At 34.5% G+C, this 17,591-nt stretch overlaps 1 protein-coding gene across 1 annotated transcript; it reads left to right on the top strand.

Moving 5' to 3' along the window:
• The first annotated feature begins 414 nt into the window (after positions 1–414).
• Positions 415–3,439, top strand: LOC123705391 (NADH-ubiquinone oxidoreductase subunit 8-like). The gene is made up of 2 exons (XM_045654136.1): positions 415–685; positions 2,958–3,439. Exons 1-2 carry the CDS (start codon positions 415–417, stop codon positions 3,389–3,391), a joined length of 705 nt encoding a protein of 234 aa, XP_045510092.1. The 3' UTR covers positions 3,392–3,439.
• The last annotated feature ends 14,152 nt before the right edge of the window (positions 3,440–17,591 follow it).

Raw genomic sequence — 17,591 nt, 5'->3', positions numbered from 1 at the left:
CTATACATATATAAGTACAATGCTCCATACTAGTTAAAATACATTATCTACATTTAATATTACTATTTACTTTTATATTACCTACTCACCCATTATAGTTGACTCTGTTCAAACTAGTCAAATATGATCCTTATAACAAGCCCGAGCTCTGATAAAAATTCGCATAAAATACTTGAACAGTAAATTAAGATGCTCCGATAATATAACCAAAAATTACAGCCAACTACATCACGCCTATAAATCAAAATCTCATCGCTTAACCTCGACACTTACTTAATCGATCGATTCGGAGCGCGTCAAACCTCTTTACGTGAAAAATAATGGCCATTAAAAATGACTTGAGATAAAATTAATAGGCTTTTTATCTGTGGCACTTGTGACGTTAACGTTGTGACGTTTTAGCTTTGTTGGAACATGCTGCGTGGAACGAGGAATTGGTGGAAGGTTCCGATAAGGTTCGGGAGTTCTGGGGACTGCGGGTATGAGCCGTGTCCTCGACCGCCTGCTATTCCCGTACCTCGGTATATACCGCCTTGTAATTCACCAGTACCGCCTTACTACTGCTGCCCTAGGACGAAGTACGACGTGAACTTCATTTACATAAACGATCAGCCCCCTAAAACTAAATTCGGTGACGTCATAGATAGAATGGCGAACGCTGTTTTTTGGATGGAAATAGCTAGAGGTACCGTTATTGCATCGGTAGATTTGTTCTTTGTTGACACCGCTGTTTCTACACTACTTATGGTATTGTATTGTACTTACTATACAATCTATTTATGGTTATTAATAAGGTACTTGAAAACAAAAAGATATGTACTTTAAGGAAATCTATAGTTTTTTTTTTTTATATAAGTATAGACTAGGAAAAAGGTGATGCATTTCAAGAGAACTTTCTCACGTAAGACTTTGATATAACCCTATATTTAATATTATATTCATAATAAGAAAAATATTACAAATTTAAAAACATAATAACCTGTTCATTTTATTCTAGTTTAAAAAATTAAGATAATCTGAGCAATCGTTGAAAAATGATCCGTTTACCGTAGAAAATATTATCCAGCTATAAAATATTCTCTCAATACTGAAAATAATTTATTAATCATAATATTGTTATCGAATTCTAGAAACTCGCATTTAACGGTATTAAATAAATTTATTTAAGAATTATTTTATGTTAAACAATAAAAAACAATAATATAATATCCAAGAAAGCTACAAAATGAGCAAGCTTTTGTAAAATGTTTATACCTACCTAGTAGAGGTAGTTAAGTAAATGTATAAAATTTGTATTCCGTCTATATTTCCAGAAAACTTCTCGCTTGGTTTGAAATATAATAAATATAAACTTTATTGATAAATAAAAACATATAAAAATATAATTAGAAGATATTTTTAATTAAGTACTTATTAGATATCCACGACGAGTGGGCTTCATTCGGAAACCCACGTCGTTTCCATCTGTATGGATGGTCATAATTAATAAGTTAATTCTATTATATTAATATACATTGATGCGGATTAATTAATTACTATGAAAACTATCTCAGACTTTCTGCCCTGGCTTCGCCCTTGGTACACACCTACACAAAACACCCACACGGCGCACGTTCATATCCAAAGGTGTATTCACACCGCGAGGGATTGGAACATGCTTCATGAGTCTGTGTCCCCTGACGAGTACAATATGGGGTTCTTCAAGCGTAGAGTGAACAGGTACCTTTTACGGAACCACGTACCATCTTAGACCACATCTCAACACCAGGCGAGATTGTAGTCTAGCGCTTCCCTATTCTCAATAAAAAAAGGTGAAATAATTGGAAAAACTGTGCAGATTTATCTTCTGTGTCATAGAAATCAATCGCCAAATGTGTTGCTAAGCGCACATCTCGAGGACAGCTGGACCGATTTCGTTAATTCCTCTTTTATAATATTCCTTGTACGAGGATGGTTCTTATGGAGAGAACGTAAACATGTACCACGGGTGACCGGTGAAGCCGGGACGGACCTCTAATAAATAATAGATTTGACTTATAATCTCACTTTCACGTGCCCTCAATATGAATTTGGTTCTCTTGACTAACGAAAGGAGTAAACTATGATAGCTTGAAAATGATCCACAATCAGTTATCGAAAAGCTTTACAATCGAAAAGCATCCGATTTTGTCGTCGTCATCGACCTTACGTCGTTCGTTTTATGGCTAAAGTCGTAACTCACATTTTGTCGATTGCATTACTATGAACCAAGAACTATAGATATTCTTGCAAAATTCATCAGGTAAATAATCATAATCAATAAATATAAATAAAATATGTTGGTAAAATTGTAATCTTTATTTTTTTACTTGTAATAAAATATTACAGGGTCTCAGTAAAACAACCAAAAGATTTAGTAAATATCAGAAATTTAATTTTAATGACATCATTACAGCAATGTAATTGGTTTAATTTTAAAACAAGTTTTCAACTTTGTAAAGAGTTAAAATGAAGATAAAATTATATATTAATTATTATTATTTATAAGATAGAGATATACCTATATCTATCTTATAAATATTCAAAGTAATGTGAATAAATACATACCTACCTTGCCTATCCTTATCTATAAATAAACTTTATAAATTAAAACTTAAGCTACATATTCATAATAAATTCTTTCTACCTTATTATTTTGAGTATTATGAGGCTTGAATATTAAATTCAGCAAGTCAACTTTTTTTTGTAGGGTCCATAGACGTAATAAGCTCTCTAGACATATTATTTATCCTGTCAAATATCTCACTGTATGAAAGAGCTTATCACATTGTTACCGAAAAAACATTGCTCCAATTTACTAGAATTGTTACCCCATAACAATCACCTGTAAAAATTCCCTTATTTGTCCCGCTTTTATTGATTTCATAATATTTTTGCTAAGCACATGTTTCATTTTAAATCCCGCCTCTTTTCAATAGGCTTTGCTGTCACGCTAGGACACATATTCAAGGAACCAGCAACAATCAATTATCCGTTTGAGAAGGGTCCTTTGTCCCCGCGTTTCCGAGGTGAACACGCTTTAAGGAGATATCCATCTGGAGAAGAGAGATGTATAGCGTGCAAGCTTTGCGAAGCGATTTGTCCGGCTCAAGCGATAACTATAGAAGCTGAAGAACGCGCCGATGGCTCCCGAAGAGCCGTCAGATACGACATCGACATGACCAAATGTATCTTCTGTGGATACTGCCAAGAGGCCTGTCCCGTAGATGCCATAGTAGAAGGTCCCAACTTCGAGAACTGCACGGAGACTCACGAAGAACTGATATATAACAAAGAGAAGCTCCTATCGATTGGGGATCGTTGGGAACCAGAAATTGTGAGCAATTTAAGCGATAATCACTTGTATCGCTAATCCTAATTTATCGCAACTCTAGTTGTTCTTGTTTTTGAGTTTCCCTCGCGCCGTATTCTTATTTGTACTGAATAATGAATTTAAAGCAGCTAATTAAATCTAGTTCAACAATATAATGTTGTTTTCCTTACCAACCTCCCACCAACAAATTATTCCCGCTGTGTAATTTTAGATAGCGCTGATATTTAAATAAGAAATTAAACTAAGCACTTAAAACATTGCCATATTTCATCATTATTTAATTAGGACTTGTCCATCAAAAAATTGGACGCGGATCCTTAATATTTAAACTCGGTTTTGTCGGAGTCGTTTATGAAATTTTGCATAATGTATGAAATATGAATTATAGATGACGTATCTGCGAAGTGGAATGGATAAAATTTCAATTCCACCTAATCGTTATCCTGGGACGAGATTCCATTAAACTTCATCATTATCGGAATTATTTAGTGCGGCCGTATCCGTCGCGGTGGTTTCGCTTGGATTCCAATATCGGACATATCGGGGTGTGGGATGGTGATCAAACAGACTTTAATAACGAAATTAATCATTAAGATTGCTCTATATAAATAATTTTGTACCGAGATCATCAGAATAGCAAATAATGGCCAGAGTCAATAACAGTGTTCATTTGGCTCGTGGTCGGGCTTTGACGTCACTTTCATAAGGCCACCTCAACCTTCCTGTAATCTCGCGGTTACGAGAAATATTAACAGTGTGTCCTGATTCTATTGTTGTTGGAGATACTGCACAAATTCTGTAAGTAATGTAGGTTTTGTATTTTAGGTAAATTATAATATAGAATGTAAAATATTTTATGACATATTGTAATAATATTTTCGTTAAAATATTTAATCTAATACACGTTTATAATTAGTATGGAATGAAAATAAATTTTGCTTCATGAGTAAGAATCTATTAAAAATACCTTATAAGCAGTCCAACTGTGGTGATACTGGTGAGCATATAATATGAAACTTATCTGATCTGTCATATATGTATATGTTAAACAATGTAACACTATACTTATTATACAATAATAAAGAGCACTGCATTAATGTTTTAAAAACAATAACAAAACATCCGTAAGCTAGCTCAAACAAGAAGCAAATGTAAAGAACAAAAACACAGCAGTTCAAACAGCATATTTTTCTCTTATCAGCTCGCCCTTCCTGCACCTGGCCTATATTTTATGGGTCCTTTACGACCACACCATCTTTGTTATTAATGGCTAATTCGTGTACTTTATGTACAATCGAGCAGAGATGATTTTCGCTTTTATCTCCAAGCCTGGAACAGTTACGGTATTTTTATACACAAGCGTACCTCCACGAATTCATGTTTTCAAGGTGTCGCAAACATTTTTATAGCGATATAAAATATTGACTCTCTCCTTTCATCTTTACTTTAAGTATGTCAGTTTAAGCGAAACCAACGTCTCCAGTTAAGTGTAGCTTTCAATAGGGTTGCTGAATTGAATAGTGTAGAGTGCTAGTGATTTGTCCTTGTTTTGCTTAAAAATTTGAGGTCATAATCAGTTCTCTTGTGATGAAGATTTTCATGCTTTACTCATCGATTTTCATTACGATTAGGGGTATTCAAAATGATAGAAACTTCTTTGAATCGGTAAAAATCCACTTTGTAATACTTTTAAAATGGCTGCACTAAAGAAATATCAGTTGAAGCTTAGTTGAAGATATTCGGCGAGACAACTCGTCCAAGCGCACCGCTTGTCAATCGAATTTCTGCGGTGAGACAGTTCGACTCCACTCAACGCGCCAATGCCTGAGGGAAAGCTGAAGAATGCAGCCAATTCTCCTCGAATCTTACCACAATCTCAACTAGCTCTGCTACTTTTTTTCCATAAAATTCTCATCGAAATTCATTATTCCTATCTAATAAAACCGTATTGATAATTCCCATTTAATTGGAACTGTCCATACGCACGACCTGTTTTTAGAGCGCCTGGCGATGACTCTTTCGCGTCAATTCATTAGTGATGGATGCACATGACAAAAATCCGCCCCAATTCTCAGTCAGCCAGTAAACGATGGTCTTCGAAATTATATTATCACTGACTCTTAAACTATGGGTTATACCTCGTTCGTTAGTTAAATGCTCTCGTAAAAGGTCGTTACGAACAGCTAGAATCCATGATGAGAGAGAGATGACCGCTATTAAGTGAATTACCTGACTTTCTTTTGAATAGGTTCACTGCTTTAATGTGACTTGGCTTACACGAAGGTGGGTGTTGTTTCGCTTCGTGTTTAATTAATTTTCTTAGGTATCTATTATTTTAAGGGATTTTATCTTTGTGTTTAGTTAGATATGTATTTTATTTCCATTTATTCCGTTCCTTTACTGTAAAATTATTTTTTTCTTTAAGCTTTTAGCGTATGAAAAACACTTTATACACAGACTATCAGCTAGCGTGCTATACTTAATACATTTTCATATTAATAATAATTTCAGTGCTAATATTTTTAATTTAAATTTATACGACACCTCTATGTATGTCAATTATTTAACATCATGAAATGTTACGAGTAGTAGTTGGGACTTAGTAAATTAACTACTACTAGGTAATGTACATAAAAACACACAAAAAAAACTACGAGTCATATTTTTTAAACTATACCGTATTACATAATACATATTCACTTAGAGCATTAAACCAACAATAATCAGTTTATGTATTTAATATAAAAAGCAACACCTCAACAGACTTAATGTAATTTAGAAAAAATGAATTACGAAATAAAAAAGGGGCGCGCAGATGTATTTGCTATGTTGTTATTGTCAGGCGTTTATTTGATGAATTTCTAGTAACACATCGTGAGTGACATTATTGCTTATTTGCTTTATGGATATGCGGGTTTTTATAAAGAAATATTTGATGTTTTTTATCTAAATACTGTTGCGGAAATGTATTGAAACACACTCATGAATAAAAAACAAATTACCTACTGTGTTTTATTCTTAGGTACAATGTGAGAATAGTAAATGTACAAAATATTGGTTAAGAATAATTAGATCAATAAATACCGACTAGTAACTCAATCACTAAGCTCTTAACTCACCTAAACTTCGAAGAAAAAAGTTATTTCAACTACAATGACCTTAGATTGATCCAAGCTAGATTTAGTAGGGATGACCTAGATGGCAAAGCAACTGCCCTGACATCGGTCGTAAATTGATTTCAGCGTAACAACTTATGAATATTGAAATTCATAGGTAGGTACAACGACGTATAGTTAAGCCGTCCCGACTCAACGAATAGGGCCCATTTGAACGATGTCCCCATTTGCCGGGTCATCAACGAGCAATAATTGAATCGGATGCCCAGTAGACAACGGACAGGGATGAAATACCTTCAGACTTGTTTGCTACGTAGATGGATCACATACAAAGGACATATTCACATGGGCATTTATATAGGGCTAGAGGATTAAGACGTGGAATCCTGTATTGCCGGTATGGCGGAATAGTTTCTCGCTGCTCTTGGAATAGCGGTTTTCAGTCTGCAACATCTTAAGTGTTTGTTAGATGTAAATTATATTCTAATTGCTTTTTGTGATTGGCTTTGGTTATTGAAATAATACGTTTTAAGATTGTTATTGCTAGTTCTGATGACTTATTTTACAAATGCATTAACTTATAATTTCTATTATTCATGTACTTAAGCATGTAAGTTTTTACGTAAGTTCCTGCTAAGAATTGTAAAGCACATCAATTTACTTGATGGTATAGTGTATATCATAATATACAAGACGGCATCAAATTATTAATTATTTATCTGGTAGGTACATAGTTACATATATTGAGTTGACTCTTAACATTTATTATGGGAATCGCTTTGTAAAAAGGGGTGTGTTATGAAATGGTATAACTGTCACTTCGTCGCAAACTATTAACGGATGATGATAGATTTTGGTAAATAGATAGATAGATAGATAGATAACTCGTTCATTCATAGAACACAAAAAAAAAAACATACACAAACTACAAAGTAGTAATAGATTCGCTTTGAATATCACAGCGAATGATTCATAGCATTTATGTACGATTGGATTGGACAACTCCATTACGGCTACACGATACATTGACTTGTATATAATTATAATGGATCAGCAATGAATTGATTTTAGTACCACGTTTTTATTTCAAAAGGAATGTTATTTACAGTTAGGTATATAGGTATACTCCATTTTACTTTTTCGTTGTTTAGGTTAAACGTAGGTATTTTTAATCAGTAATTATCTATTAGTACCTACTATGTCAAAATAATGAACTAAATTCTGTTTGTACGAAGTTAATGAGCGAAAAATATTTGTTAATTCGGCATTTTTATTGTCATCAATATTGTAGTAAAATATGGGTTAACTTCATGAACACATCATAATAAATATTAAATAAATAACTAGCTTTCCTCCCGGGCCGCGGCGTCACCCACGCAGTCAAAGAAAAACCCGTATAGTTCCTGTTCCCGTGGGATTTTCGGGATAAAACCTATCCTATGTCCCGGGGTAAAAAATAGACTCCTTTCTCGGGTATCAAACTAACTCTATACCAAATTTCATGCAAATTGGTTCAGTAGTTAAGGCTTGATTGAGTAACAGACAGACAGATAGAGTTACTTTCGCATTTATAATATTAGTATGGATTTTGGTTCCTTTCATATTCAGAGGCTTAATTATATTTCCCATATTGCGTACTTAAATGATTTTATCCATTCGATCATTTAGTTCGGAATGCGTAAAATGAAGAATTCCCGATATCGCAGCATTCCGATGTGGAGTTCGTATCATAGATATATTTCTGGTGAAGTTTCGCTTAAATTAATTTAAATATTTCATAATTTGAAAGGGTGTTAAGAATTATTTCAACACGTTGTTAGAAAATATAAATTTAGTGCAAATTAATTAAAGATTAAATTGTGTAATGTTTGAAATTTTGTTACAGTAAAATATAAAATACATATGACGTCACGAATACGAAGAAATAAATATTATTGTTATAGACTACAAGCCCGCATAGGAAAAAAATATGGGTCAAATGAACCACCAGGGGACATATCTAGAACGATAGAAGAGCATAAAATAATAAGATTCATCACTATGCCGTCACTTGTAAGCTGTCCAACTGAGTGCAGATGAGAATTGAAAAGTACAGGTAGACTCGGTAAATTTTGGTCATATATTTTTGTACGGAATGCCGTAATGCCGTAAATGCTTAACCATCGATAGATCCATTAAAAATAATAAGAAACCGCTCAGTGCCGTACAAAAATGGTGGTCCACAAAGTCGGAATTTTTATTTAAATTCCGAGAGTTACCGAGGGTAAATTTGGTCATTTGACCATGTACGGCATCTGTGTCATACTATGCCTATACTGCTTTTAATCTATTATTCCGCAACGCCGTACAAAAATCATGGGGACAAGGGGAAAAAATCGAGAGTTGCAATCCCCTCTCTTTTCCCACTCCAGGGGGTCATTTGACTAAGTACGGCTTCGGTTCCAAAACATTATCTAGCACTCAAAAGTACTATTAAAAGCAATGCCGTCAAAAAATAATTGTTCTTTTAAATGTATACCAATAATCATCTTAATTTCATCGAATTCTTGATATAAAGAGCTGTAAGGTCATTTGACCCTGTACGGGAACTTTTTTTTTAACATGATATTGTAAAATTCAATTGTTGTATAGTATTGCCGTTCAAAAGAAACCGTTCTAAAAAAAGTTATAGAGAAATGCAAAAACAGAAATTTTGTAAAAGTTTAAACATCGCAGATTAATGAAATATAATAGTTTTCTACACTTTATTCGTTGTTTTAAATAGTATTAACATAGATAAATTAGGAAAAAACGATGCCGTACATTTTTGTACATCTTTTAGGCTGATGAAAGCGACGAAAGCTACGATTTTAAGGGTGCTTTATGGCCATTTGATACAGTACGGCATTAAAATATTTTTACCCAACTACGGCAAAGCAAAAGGAGGGTTATGATTTTGACAGGTCATGTATGTATGTTCATCTATTCCCTCGTAACTTCTAAACTACTTATCAGAATTCGACAAATGACATATCATTAGAAGCGTCTGAATTGTTCACTGGATAACCAGCGACCAGCTAGCTAAAAGCTATATGGGGTTTCACAAAATCTAATGTGGCGCCTTCTAGCGAAAACATACAGAATAAAAATAAAGTTAAGATAAATATACCGTGTTTGGTATCATTTGAAAGCGCTTTACTTGTACATTTTGAATATGTATATATTACTAGCATTTGCTTGTGACTTTACCTGTATTCATGGGCTGATTGCATATAATTCACATCTTTTCGTTCATAGCTTCTTTATTAGTTCATCAATTTAACGGAGTCCATTCCACCTGACTGGTGATAATTAACCACCTCGAGCTTCTTAATATTAATGTATATTTATATTTTATTATCAAAATATAAAGCAAACATTTCGTTATATGGATTTTTTTCTTTTTCAGATTTTACCCCTTTGAACCAACGAAAATGTACGGCACATGAAAAAATATTATCTATGCATAAAATACTTTAAAAATAAATTTATTTCGTGTTGTGTCAAATGACCCCCTGGAGTGGGGAAAGAGAGGGGATTACAACTCTCGATTTTTTCCCCTTGTCCCCATGATTTTTGTACGGCGTTGCGGAATAATGGATTAAAAGCAGTATAGGCATAGTATGACACAGATGCCGTACATGGTCATATGACCAAATTTACCCCCGGTTGCTCTCGGAAATTAAATAAAAATTCCGACTTTGTGGACCACCATTTTTGTACGGCACTGAGCGGTTTCTTATTATTTTTAATGAATCTATCGATGGTTAAGAATGCCGTACAAAAATATATGACCAAAATTTACCGAGTCTACCTGTACTTTTCAATTCTCATCTGCACTCAGTTGGACAGCTTACAAGTGACGGCATAGTGATGAATCTTATTATTTTATGCTCTTCTATCGTTCTAGATATGTCCCCTGGTGGTTCATTTGACCCATATTTTTTTCCTATGCGGGCTTGTAGTCTATTAAGTTCATGGAGGATTGTTCAAGAGTCGTCAAGAAAACAAATGATTTATTTCCATACGAATTATTAGATTGCGAATAGCATCTTTTTGGTCGCATATACGCTCCTCTAATAACAAAATTATATATACCTACGCTATTCGAGTACCTACTTGAACAGTATGTACATTGGTTATGTGTTCGATCGCGGGGTCATCCACGCAGGCCTTCACAGGCCTCGGGGTAACTGTTCGGGGCGACGGCCGCGGCCCCTTTCAGTGGTGGCAACGCCGCCTGCAACTACAGGCGGGGCACTGGGTGGGACCTAATGGTAATTCATTTTTTCTAAATAACATTAAGTCTGTTGAGGTGTTGCTTTTTATATTAAATACATAAACTGATTATGGTTGGTTTAATCATTAATGCTCTAAAGGTGTAGTGTCCGGGAGGTGTCCTGCTGCAGTGCGATCGAGCCCGCGTGGTATCGCGGGCGATCTGCTAGCTGCTGCAGGGAGGAATTATGTGTTCATCTGAGTAAGAACCGTAAATAGTTAAATTGTAATCCTTTTTTTTATATTGTTAATTGTCCTAAATATATGCAAGATTATAATTGTAATTCGGTTAAAATATATGCAACATTGTAATTGTAATTAGGTATATAAATAATTTTATAAAATTGTGTCTGAAATAAATATCTATTTATTTATTTAATACGAATCTTATAGAATATAGCTAATAAGCTAACCCTTAAGTTTATCGAGTTAAATATTTGCGTAAACATTATTGGGATTTCCACAAATCTCGAATTGAAATCAGTGTCCTGCTATTCGGATATAAAGCTATCGAATTTAAAAAGATGTAGAGCACTTATAGAGCTTCAGCTAGGGCGCAAGAGCAACTTATGTCTCCGCAACTATTTGTCTCTCTCATCAATTGTAGAGTTGCGTCGCTACGTGCGCGCACTTTCATACTAGCCCATGGGTGGGAGAGACAAAATAGTTGCGGAGACAAAGTTGCTCGTGCGCGCTGGCTCTTAGTTACATAGGTAAACTTTAGTTAGGTATGTTGAAAAATTTTGTACTTCGGCCATTGGTGTGTTTCTTTCTTGAGGATCCCTTTTAAGAACATTTTGTAAGTAAGTAAGTATGTTAACATATTTTATAAAAAACAACTAAATCCTACTAATATTATAAATGCGAAAGTTTGTAAGGATGTGTGTGTGTGTGTTTTTGTTACGATTTCAAGCAAATACTACTGAACCGATTACAATGAAATTTAGCACACATATAGAGGGTAACTTGGATTAACACATAAGATAGGTTTCATCCCGGAGACCCACGGGAACGGGAACTATGCGGGTTTTTCATTCAAAACGCGGGCGAAGCCGTGGGCGTAAAGCTAGAACTAAATCTTTATTTTAATATATATAAATCTCGTGTCACAATGTTTGTTCTTAATGGACTCCTAAACCACTTAACCGATTATAATAAAATTCGCACACCATGTGCAGTTCAATTCAACTTGAGAGATATGATAGGTTTTATCCCGAAAATCCCACGGGAAAGGGAACTATGCGGGGTTTTCTCTGAAAACGCGGGCGAAGCCGCGGGCGGAAAGCTAGTAATTGTATAAATTTATGTGAATAAAAATATCATAATAAGCTCCGCTAAAGTGGACCATAATTTGTATGTTTTTAATTTTTTTGTTTTTATTATTATATTAATCTTAGCAGATCAACCAAAAATCTTGAAAGCTAGTATGGAATCAGATGTCGCTGCAGATGATGCTACGTGTCAGTGAAAATTGTCCTGAAATATTTATTTATCACTTATATCGATTTAGCCACTCTTGAGTTGTAAATGGTGTAGCAAGTCTTTTACAAATATACATAGTACATACGTAGAGTACAGTATTTGTTTTACGCTTGCCTAGTTTTATAGGTAAACTTCGTACGTATCGGCTCCTACGTTTGTCCGAACTTTTGCCAAACTTTTTGCGAACGCCCCAGTTTCCATAACAATATCTACGGTTTTATTAACACAATCGCGCCTAAACGACGGACAATTTTCCCTTTTAAGTTTCAATAGAAACTGTTCTTGCTTTGTGAATAGCGAATTATAACAAATTTGATCACGCATGGGGATAGTTTAAATAGCAGAATATGGGTTAAATTATGTACCTAGCTTTTACTAATCATATATAATATGTAGCTATCTTAGAACTAATATATTATATTATCTCAATATAATATATTAGTTATATTATATTGAGATAATAATACAGTAGACCCGCGGTATTCCGACAATCGTTTTGCAAGGCCTTGTCCAGGTATCGAATTTCTCGGATTATAAGGTGCTGCATAGAGATCCCCCTTGTCCGGATGTTTTTACGCAAGAGTACCTTGTAATTCGACAAACTATGGACCTAATGATAAGATAGGTAGTTCGGTTTCAGAAGTCGGTACAAATCATGTTTCATTGTGTATTTTGAATGAAAACAATATCTTCGAGTAGAGCACAATAGCGGTGGCACGTTTTTTTTTGTACAGGTTGTATACTGTTAAATCATGCATAATTGACGTAAAAATAGGGATTCAGCATCTATCGACATGTTGGGTTACATGGGGCGATGGATAGGCCAGGGGCCGGTGTAACGCGGGTCTACTGTATTGGTATTGAGGTCCATCGATGTTAATTTTAGCTCTTACTATTACTTGTAGCACCTAAAAACGCCTTATGTGTTTTGCTTATGATGAAATTCTTAGATGGAATACTGATGTTGTTCCCATTGCCTAAGTCTTTCACGCGTGTTAAGGTTTATTCTAGAATGTGTTTTTCAACATCCAGAATCTTTGTGGATAATAATTAATAGTTGCGCTGTCTCTCACCATTGTTTTAAATAACAGGAGATGACGTTAAATTTATCTTCAGCTTCAGCTCTTTAATATTTTTAGGGTTCCGTACCGAAACGGTAAAACGGGAACCTATTACTGAGACTTCGTTAGCTGTCTGTCTGTCTCCAGGCTGTATCTCATAAACCGTGGTAGCTAGAAACCTGAAATTTTCACAAATGATGTATTTCCGTGGCCGCTATAACAACAAATACTAAAAATTAAAATATTTAGGGATCCCCATAGTACGGAACCCGTAATTGTGCGCGAGTCCAACTCGCACTTGGCCGGTTTTTTTATTATTAAATTCTCGTGCTACATTGTTAGTTACCATACGCCTCTGAAACTCAAGAATGGACCGATTTTCAAGCAATGTTGTGTGCCTATTGGCCATTGGGCAGAACAACGTACCTATGCCTATAAATGGTCTTAAAAATAGACAATGATTGTTTATTCAAGTCGATAGTTGAATAGCAACGTTTCACAATATTGTACTTGTTTAGTAATGTTCAGTTCAATATATCATGAAGCCAGCTTGTACCGGCGGTTGGACTCGGATAAAGCATAAGTTTCTGTTTTACGTGCGGTCTGCTTAGAATTACATTTGTTTAGTTCTGTATGAGGCACTTTTTAATTTGTTAGTGTTATATTGTGAAGCATTGATCTAGTTTGTCTTTAGTTTTTTTGGCGCAGAGGGTGAATAGCCTACAGTATTTTATTTTAAATATATATATCTATGGGAGCTTTTCTTTTAAGTCTTTTTTTCATTAAATCCATGGCCAATGCATTCGGATGTGTTTCAAATCTTTTTCTGTAGGAGCTCATAGAGTGCTTGATTGCGTCTTGAGCTAGCGCGCAAGAGCAACTTTTGTCTCCGCAACTATTTCGTCTCTCCCATCAACTCTATGGGCTAGTAAAAAAGTCTCCTGGGAGTTGCGTCGCTTCGTGCGCGCACTTTCTTACTAGCCCATAGAGTTGATGCGAGAGACAAAATAGTTGCAGAGACAAAAGTTGCTCTTGCGCGCTAGCTCTAACTGTTCGAATTTTAAGATCGTAGTGTCTGTTAACAGTAACAGTTTCGCGTTTATAACAATAGGATAACTGCTAATAAAGCACTTTTATAATGTAACCTGTTTTTCCTAGTAAAATATTGTTCACTCCTATGATTCCGCTGCATCCAGTCTGTTGCTGTTTATATAAATAATTAGATTGTCGACTCGTCGGGATTGCTAAACGATTTTAGGGAGAACGAGGGGCAGTAAATGGCTTTTTCATCAAATCTGTTACTCCCCCTGAGATATAAATTAGAGAGATGACATAAACAGTTAACACCTAGGTTTTAAGTAGTAAAGTATATAACTATTATGGTTCAGTTAGTGCAGCGTATTGAACTCTATGTGAATACATATACGGTCAATTTTTTTGTCCTGGAGAAGTGATTTGTTTCTGTAGTTAAATATTATTGTATTTTATGAGTAAAAAAATCATGTAGATCGGTAACTAACTTTTTTAACTTTGAACTTCATAAATGGTACAAAAACGCAAACAATATTAAACGATAAAGTAAGATAATTCAATTATCGTGAGCAAAAAAGAAACAACTCAAGTCAAATCTTTTAGGCACGTTTCAGCCGCTCCCGTAGCGATTATCCATACTAATATTATAAATGCGAAAGTTACTCTGTCTGTTACTCAATCATGCCTACTACTGAACCAATTGTCATGAAATTTGGTATGGAGATATTTTTATACCCGAGAAAGGACATAAGCTACTTTTTATCCCGGGAAAATGACGCAATCCCGGAAATCCCACGGGAACGGGAACTATGCGGGGTTTTCTTTGCCTGCGCGGGCGAAGCAGCGTGCGGAAACCTAGTAAACTATATAGGTACATTTTTATATTTATAATATCATTGGCTACGTGTTTGTATGAACTTGATGCTGCATTGAATTACATCTAGTTTAGCCTAGTTTGCATAACAAATAGAAGATATTATGCACACCAATCAATATTTTGCATTCCTGTTGTAGCTATCTGGTATTTTTCAACAAAAATATACATTTTATTGAAGTGAAACTTCTTTATTGGGGTTGGAAAAAAATTTAGTGTAACATTTTTTCGTTACGCGTGACATTTTTCCGTTACGCGCCATCTTTTTCTTATCCCTACTACGCGCGATTCAACGTATTTCTGTAAAGTTGCATATAGTAAATTATTTTTTGAAAAATAAGGTGATAAAGAAGTTTCACTTCTTACATGTGTACACTAGTAGGTACACGCACACATTTTTTTATTACGGACGAAGGTTCTTTTATCAATAGTGTTATGATACAATTGGGCACAGAGCCATGTTATTGATGAGAGAAACCTCAAAGTGACGATGCTAAATCAACTGGTAGCATTTGCTTTAACACTGGGGTACGATTGAGTTCTGTAGCAATTACTACTGGCCATTGCAGCCGAAATTCAATATGATTGACTCAAATCTATATCGAGGGAATTGTGATTAAAGTTCTTAAGTGTTACGTGTACTTAAGTGTTAGTGTATAATATTATGTGTATATAATGAGTATGTTTTTCAATATATCATAGAATAAATTAAAAACGCAATCAAAACGTATGAGAAGATAATAATAAAAGATAATAAAGTATTACTATAAAAAGTTTATACAAATAATATTATTGGTACTCCACATCTATTCTATACATATTATAATAAATCTGTAGAAGGGTCAATTCTGTACATTGAAAATATTGAAAAAATAAATACCAGGGGATGTTACTGGATCGAAACCAAACCCAAATATGTGATTAAATAAATTTTTGTCTGTCTGTCTGTCTGTCTGTCTGTCTTTCTGTCTGTCTGTCTGTCTGTATGTGAAGGCATCACGTAAAAACTAACGGTCCGATTTCGATGAAACTTGGTATAATTATACCTTATTATCCTGGGCATAAAATAGGATACTTTTTATCCCGGAAAAATACGTAGAAAAAAAATCTTAATTTTTCTTAATATTTCCGCGCGGACGGAGTCGCGGTTGGAAGCTAGTACCAAATATTTGTCGAACCATCGATTCTTATAATTATAGAACCTTAATTAATATAAATAACTGAGAGATAATGGCTCTATTTATAAATTTAGCTTACCCGTCTAGCTATTTTAGTCACTTTTCGAGCGTTTATTAAATATCGTCACATTTTACAAACATCTTTTATTTACCTTTATAAATTTCATAATAACATCAAAGACTAAGAGCAATTTTTCCTCAAATAGCCTTTCTAGTTAGCTGTCAGATTAAGTACACCCACACACACGTGTGGGTGCAATGTCGGACACACAATATTGAATATACTCGGCTACAAACTCGTCAAATCCATCATGCAAATGATCTCAATGCAATATGAAGCCCAGCTTTACTAACAAATGAATGCTTTGGACGTTCATTGTCCTATCTGAAGGGTATGTAGGTATTAAACACCTGAAAATAGGGGACGGCACGTGACATGAACACTGTAATGAAGGAAATCAATTTCATTGGACAGAAACGTGCTTATAATAGTGATTGACTGGTGGCGAGGTCACTGTTTTGTTCGGCAAGGGACTGAGAACGATTCACTAATAATGGACGATTTTAAGCTTCATTTGCCGAGCTTCTAGAACGTTCGGGGGCAAAGGTCGCTGATTAATATAGAAAAGTCATAACAATCCTACGCAGTATGGATGTATTGAACTAATAACGCCATTAATACAATAATTAGTGTTGTAATTGGTGTACAAATTATAATTAATTAAATTTAATTGGCTTACGTTTACCAATATGCATATAATACACTATCTATACTTATACTTACGATTCTCTAATTGAGAGATTGATTTTGAAACGGTACGCTAAATCAATAACCTCAAATTGGTCGCTTAAATACATCCTTTATTATTTTATCCTTTAAGATTATTCACAAACAACTCATATAATGAATAAATAAAAGTAGTGTGACTACAGTTTGCTTAAAAATGGATTTTCCTGAAAAGGTTTCCGGGCGGCAAAAATACGTGGTTGCAAAGTGAAATTCTAAAGGTGCGTCTCAAAATCTATACAATCAACAATTTTGAAAAGTACCAGATAACTACGACGTGAACTAACTATAGTGTACTTATTATTTTATCATTATTATAGATCGATACGAATATCTTTAAATGGACCATTCACTGTAGAGATCGTCTCTGATTCTTGTAGTTTTTTTAACCGACTTCAAAAAAAGGAGGAGGT

Source organism: Colias croceus, chromosome Z, assembly GCF_905220415.1.
Source record: "Colias croceus chromosome Z, ilColCroc2.1".
Classification (NCBI taxonomy): Eukaryota; Metazoa; Arthropoda; class Insecta; order Lepidoptera; family Pieridae; genus Colias; species Colias croceus.
The sequence above is the reverse complement of the archived record's forward strand: the minus strand, read 5'-3'. Positions and strand labels throughout refer to the sequence as shown.

What these genes read in the sequence shown, in the direction of transcription:
- LOC123705391 (XM_045654136.1), top strand. Translation starts at nt 415, where the DNA reads ATGCTGCGTGGAACGAGGAATTGGTGGAAGGTTCCGATAAGGTTCGGG. An exon ending in TTGGATGGAAATAGCTAGAG is followed by an intron (nt 686 to 2,957) that starts GTACCGTTATTG and finishes TCTTTTCAATAG; the next exon opens with GCTTTGCTGTCACGCTAGGA.